The 6,000-nt window shown below is 41.1% G+C and overlaps 1 protein-coding gene across 2 annotated transcripts; it reads right to left on the reverse strand.

Moving 5' to 3' along the window:
* Positions 1-2,020: 2,020 nt before the first annotated feature.
* LOC4323836 (uncharacterized) lies at positions 2,021-5,780 on the reverse strand. 2 transcript variants are annotated; one of them, XM_015779330.3, is made up of 7 exons: positions 5,633-5,780; positions 4,183-4,261; positions 3,978-4,009; positions 3,297-3,679; positions 3,083-3,213; positions 2,920-2,970; positions 2,021-2,350 (listed from the first exon to the last, which is right to left on the reverse strand). In XM_015779330.3, exons 2-7 carry the CDS (start codon positions 4,211-4,213, stop codon positions 2,208-2,210), a joined length of 771 nt encoding a protein of 256 aa, XP_015634816.1. In that variant the 5' UTR covers positions 4,214-4,261; positions 5,633-5,780; the 3' UTR covers positions 2,021-2,207. The 2 variants fall into 2 exon arrangements, with proteins under 2 accessions (XP_015634816.1, XP_015634823.1); XM_015779337.3 differs by lacking the exon at positions 2,920-2,970.
* Positions 5,781-6,000: the final 220 nt, after the last annotated feature.

The raw sequence follows: 6,000 nt of genomic DNA on the forward strand, positions 1-6,000 counted from the left end.
ATGTAACTCCCTTTTCTCAGTTTGGTTCTGTATATTTCTGAGTTGCAGCAGCAACAGGTTTTGATCGTGTCAGTGCCAAATGAAAGAAATATCAAGGTTTTCGGAGTAGCAGCAGCTTTTGACAGTGTGAGGGACAGATTTCGATCAAGGTTTTCTGAGTTGCAGCAATTTAAGAAAACGCAATGCTGATGGAGACACAGTGGACACCACTATTACTTTTCTTTTTGTTCGGCAGTTTTATACTGTTGAACACGAACAGTATTTAAGTAGTTTTAAACACAATACTGTTGGAGTAGTTTTGTTTGCCGTGGGCAACCGACTGTTGCAATTAGCAGTGAACTCTATCTAAGAAGTGCGATTGGATGAACTCTCTTTAGCCATATGTATTTCCCGAGAAAATTGTATATCTACCATTGCATAAGGTTGGATTCGCTGGAAAAACATCAATTAAATGGGTTTCATTAGAATATCACTCAAAACTAAAATATTTTCGTCAAAATACCATTCCAACGAATCCAATCTTATGCTATGCTAGATGTGTAATTTTCTTGTTGGGCAGCATATCATCTAGTTGCATTCCATTGTTCATGGCGATATCTAAAGTAGTGAAAAATCAAAGAGTGGAAGATCTAATTAAGCTCCCAGATCTTCATGAGGCTTGTATAATTCCAAGAGAAGCTAGACACCAGAGAAGCGAAAATAAACGAATCAAAATAGGAAAAAACACACACACAGAAACACAACGGCGGCGCGTTGGCTGAAGCCTTCCTGAGGCGGACCGCCCCATACGGCAGGGTGGTGCGGTTGGCCGAGCTAGCCGACGGCGCCGAAGACGACGCCGCCGCCGCCGCCGCACTGTGTGTGGCTGTGCCGCGCCATATATCTGAGTCGAGGTAACAGTTGACGAAGGCATAAATAAAGCTGTGAGGACCTGTTCAGATCATAGATGTCCAAATGGGCCTCCTGGCCCGACACGGCCTAGGTCAGTCGGGCCGGCATGGCTCGACCTACACGCCGGGCCGGGTCATACCTACCCACAGCCTAGGCACAGCCCAAAAAAACTCGGGCCGGACGAAGGCGTGACAATATATATTTGCTTCTTTATAGAATAAGTTTATTTGACCTCCCTTATCTATTTGGGTTGTGTCTTATAAAGCTGAAATATGGCTATTCTATCTCCCTCCTCTCTTTTTGGACAGGGCCTTATAAGGCTGAAGTAAGTCTATTTTGGTTCCCTCAAATATTTTTCAAATATGAGGGATAGAGAGGGAGGTCAGGAGGAAGAATGGAGGAAAGAGGACTAACATGGGGCCCTCATTATTATTATTTTTTTTGATCTCGGGGCCCTTATTTTTTTTTGTGTGTGAATGACAAATGGGTCCCACTCATATTTTTTTAATTCTAATACACATAAGTGCCACATCAACTCCACGTGGAACGAAGACCGAGTCAACACCGTCATGTATGTGCCATGTCAGTGAAATCGTCCTCCAAAACCGCTGAGGGAGTCAAATTGCACCAATTTAAATAGTTGGGAGGTTGAAATATCCGATATTGTGATTCAAGGATACGAATCAAATTCGATCACTACTTAAGGGAGTCATAGTGAACTTGTTCCTAAGCGGATTAAGAGCGTAGCGCCGCCGCCTCCTACTGTCGACGCTCACCGTCATCGCCCCATAAGTGGCCTGGGCGGCGGCCAGCTCTCTGTCCATTTCATGGAGGCCGGAGGGAGAACAGGGGGCAGCATCACGAGAAAAATCTAGGGGGTTTTCGGCTAGCTACACAAGGTGGTGGACTATACAATATAATCTAGATTTGAAGCTTCACCCTTTTATTTGGTATTAGGTCGCTCCTTAATATTCGCGTATGTTTTTGGGGGGCAGCATCACCTGCAGGGCGCGGCCAGTTCATCGCGATAGTAATGGACTTATTTAATTGAAAAATCATTACTCATTGGCCATTGAAAATCAGCCCATTAAAGACAGTACTTTTGCATTCCCATTAGTCTCTATTAAGATTAGGCAACAAACGAAGTTAAGCTTGGATTTAAAATTTGGTGAGAATGTATTTTATATCTACACCTATCTACCTTACAACGCAGAGTTGCCAAAGGCATTTGTGCCACGGTCTCCTAAATACTATTAAATGTGCCCGACACAGAATTTTGTACACCACCATCGTAAAGCTATCGGCTTTTATATAACTCAAACACAAAAGAGAGAAGACCCAACAACCTGGTCCAAAGAACATGCAACAAAAGAACAAATTTCGCACTCAATGCAGCTTATGGACAAATATCGATCACTCCGCACCTCCTCCACACCCCAGGTCATAGCTTGCTCTGGAACTGCAAAAGGAACATCGATTTATTTCATTATTATTTTTGTAAAGAACACTAGGGCCTGAAGTTAATTTTCAAAAGTAAATATCGTTCTGGTTTCGCCCATTATGCCCAACAGACACTATCAATTCCGTCAAGGATATAATGCCAGGTAACAACATGCATCCCCACCAGACCTTTCGACAGATAAAGGTAATTCCAATCACATGGCAAGCAAACTTGGCAGCTATACCCTCACCCTCCTCTAAATGCACTTGCTCTAAACAAACTAGTACTCCTAATATTTCAATTCCATGGAGATCAGAAAAATACAGAAAACAAGCAACATTGATATAGTGATTAGAAACCAGTCATGTCAGTAGTTCGGTACAAACGGCAGTTAGCTTGCAACAACTAAGGGAAACAGACCTCCCCCACCCCCCCCCCCCCACCCCAAGCAAAGCACAGACACACATGTGCATTCTGTAGATAAAAGTGCCTTACCTGAGATGGTCATAGCAAGGGAGTTAGATATACATACTTATATTTTAGAGCCACTAATATGAACTAGGAAATGAATAAATGAAGCAATTTACTTGATAATTTTCCAAGAAAAAATGTTTGTGTTAATAGCTCTCTGCTGTTTCCTGTCAAAAAAATCAGGAAATTTCTTCACCCCATGATAGTATTAAAAGGCATCCAGTGAGAAACAACTGACAAAGAAGTATGAAAATATGAATGAAGTTAATTGTATATTACCTTTCTTTCTAAAATTTGTGAGCTTCACGACTGGAGTAGAACATTCAAGGAAACAATATGTGTTCTCTAGAGAAAAGTTCCCATGATAATACCCGTTGAGAAACAGCTGTTCCATCCCGTCAAATATTCCTCTGAAACAACATTACAAAATCATTCACGGAAGCACTACTCTCAAAATTTTAACTTCACTCAACTTAGTGCCAACAAAACAGACCTCAAAACCATCTGGAGATGGGGTGACGGAAGTAAGAGAGTTGCACCAACGGGGGCATGAAACCGAGCTGTTGACAGGAGCAATTGCACATATTCTGATAACACACGAGTGTAACGCTCCATCCAGGCCACATTAAAGGAGCTGTCACCAATGATAACTTCCTTAATAATTCCAGGATGTAATATGTTCTCATGGTTACACGATCTCATTACATTTAAGCAATGAACATCTTCTCCAATGCCCAAATTCATGATAAGCTCTGCACAATGTCCCACATTATGGGGATATCTTGCTGGCAGTCTTGAAGGCATCTTCAACCTGCCAGATGCTTGTTGATGCTTTAGACTCAGTATTGCAGAAGTCAGCTCGTACTTAATATCTATCTGCAAATTGCAAAATTTTGTGGGGTGAAGAGGTTCAGCATAAAAAGGTATCAACATTTTAAAATAGGATTGCAAATGCACCCAAGATGTCTAGCAACCGGCTGTTTCTATGTTTGACCATGATAGGTGTTTCATTTCATGCCTTTGAACACTGGCAAGTGTGTGAAGGCCACAGACTATTCAGATTTCAGATACAGAGGTTTGACTTAACTAACCATGCAGACCATTGAAATCCACAGAAAATTGACTGGTTCCAATAAATGAATAAGGCGACATATACATAATAGAATATTTGTACCTTGTTCCCCTTATCCTTAGCTTCTGATTGATCTGAAGTAAAAATAAAATAAAATGCTGAATTAGAGATAAGATTAATTGATTCAGTCTTAATTATGCACATCCTATTTCTCTAAGACTATCTAAGAGTTAAAAAAGGATTATCTTAACTTATTACCCCATGGCTCAGTACAACTGTATAAGTAGCAAAAGTACAAATAAAATACCATTTTGAAGAGTTCTTAATGGTTCACCCATGATGGTTATTCTGGAAGCTGGCGTAGCAATCTTCTGTGGTATAGAAATCTGGAAAAAAATGCCATTCCAACATAACACATTTATTTATGAAGCAATTTGTATGAATATCATAGCTTGGACACATACATACTATAAAGCTAGAAAAGAAACAAACCATAAACACCTGATATCCTGGGTTAATATCATGGAATTATAATATGCTACTACAAGATTTCCCTGCTTGTACTTCAATGTGTACATCTATCAAATGTTATGCAGTTTTTTTTTTTTGAATAAATCAAATGTTATGCAGTTGCTATGTCAATTCCTAGCAGCGGCATAATTGAGAAGCCAAATTGAAACAAGAAGTGCAAACCATAACTAGTATTTTTGAGAAGTGAATGATTAAATTTTATATTGCACAGATGTCCCAGATTAACATGTTGGGTTATATTCAAATTCTATGGAAGTATCTAGGGTCTGCAATATGAGTCTGAGTTGGTTACAAAAGCTGTTTTCGCACGTGCATACTATCTCATTAAGACAGATTGCTCGTGTGGATGAATGGGTCGGTGACTAGTACAAGCTAATGCACTACAAAAGGGTAAAAAGCATCCAAGGTCATACGAAGTGACCATTAAATGTATATGCACTACAAACATTAATTCTAACCAGCACAGGATAGAGGTGGTCTCATTATAGATCCTGGTTTAGGATCTATAGACTATAATCACCCATTGAGTCACCACATGGTTTTTTTTTCTGCAGGTCAGCAATGGGATCTCTCAATCAGCTGACAACAAAAACTATTTTCTTTAAGAAGTTGCAACAAAACGTTTTATTCTATGTGAAGAGGTACAGGCAGTCTTGACGATAATGTGAGTAAACGGAGTTGGATACAAAACATGAAATTTATAAAGGAATACTGACTGGTATCTTAATGACAACCTGATTGCAAAGTATCCCAACTAGTACAAGGGGCCAGGAAAAAGGAAGAACTCGAATGCAAACCAAATGAAAAGGAGTTTCTGCAAGTTAAGAGAAGTGTATGGCAAAAACATCTTTACTTTTTATAATAGTAGAGAAGAGATAAACCGACACAAGGCACACAAGATCATCAGGAGAACAAGACAACGGCGTAACAGCATTGGGATCCAAGCGAAATGACAAGATTTAGACCACACGGCACGTGAATGTTTCACGATTTCTCCGCGTGGAGAGAAACCGATCGATACGCCCGAGATTTCTCCACCAGATCATCATCCTCATGAGTACAAATCGAATCTACATTGACATTGTTGCACAAAGCCCCAAGGAAAGAAGAACAAAAAAGGCCACCTGTTGGCATGTCACGTGTGCTAGGAACGCATCTATACTATACAAGTACAAAGCACAAGGTAGTTGGATCTGGAAGAGAAGATCATAGTCATAGTGTCTCACCGGTGTAAGCCGCAGGGCAGGGCGGATGGAGATGCTGGCCGGCGGCTGGTCAGGTCTTCAAGGCGGAGGCGGAGGCCGCCGCCGCCGCCGGCGGATTTTTCCTTTTCTTTTCCCCTCCACCTCCTCTGCAGCAGAAGAGGGGAAATGCGAGGAGGCCCCGTCCCTGGTCGGATTGAGATCTGGTTCAGCCGTTCATTCTTACGATCAATGGTCCAGATCAATTTCTACACTGTTCACACCTAGGGATGGCAATTATGCCAATTTGCCCGTTTACCCGTGGGTAAAAACCCTATTAGGGTTGGGTTGGGTTTGTTCTCCATTTTATACCCATGGGTTTTTTATTGGGTCAAAACCTATGCCCGATGGGT

This window comes from Oryza sativa, chromosome 1, assembly GCF_034140825.1.
Source record: "Oryza sativa Japonica Group chromosome 1, ASM3414082v1".
Classification (NCBI taxonomy): Eukaryota; Viridiplantae; Streptophyta; class Magnoliopsida; order Poales; family Poaceae; genus Oryza; species Oryza sativa.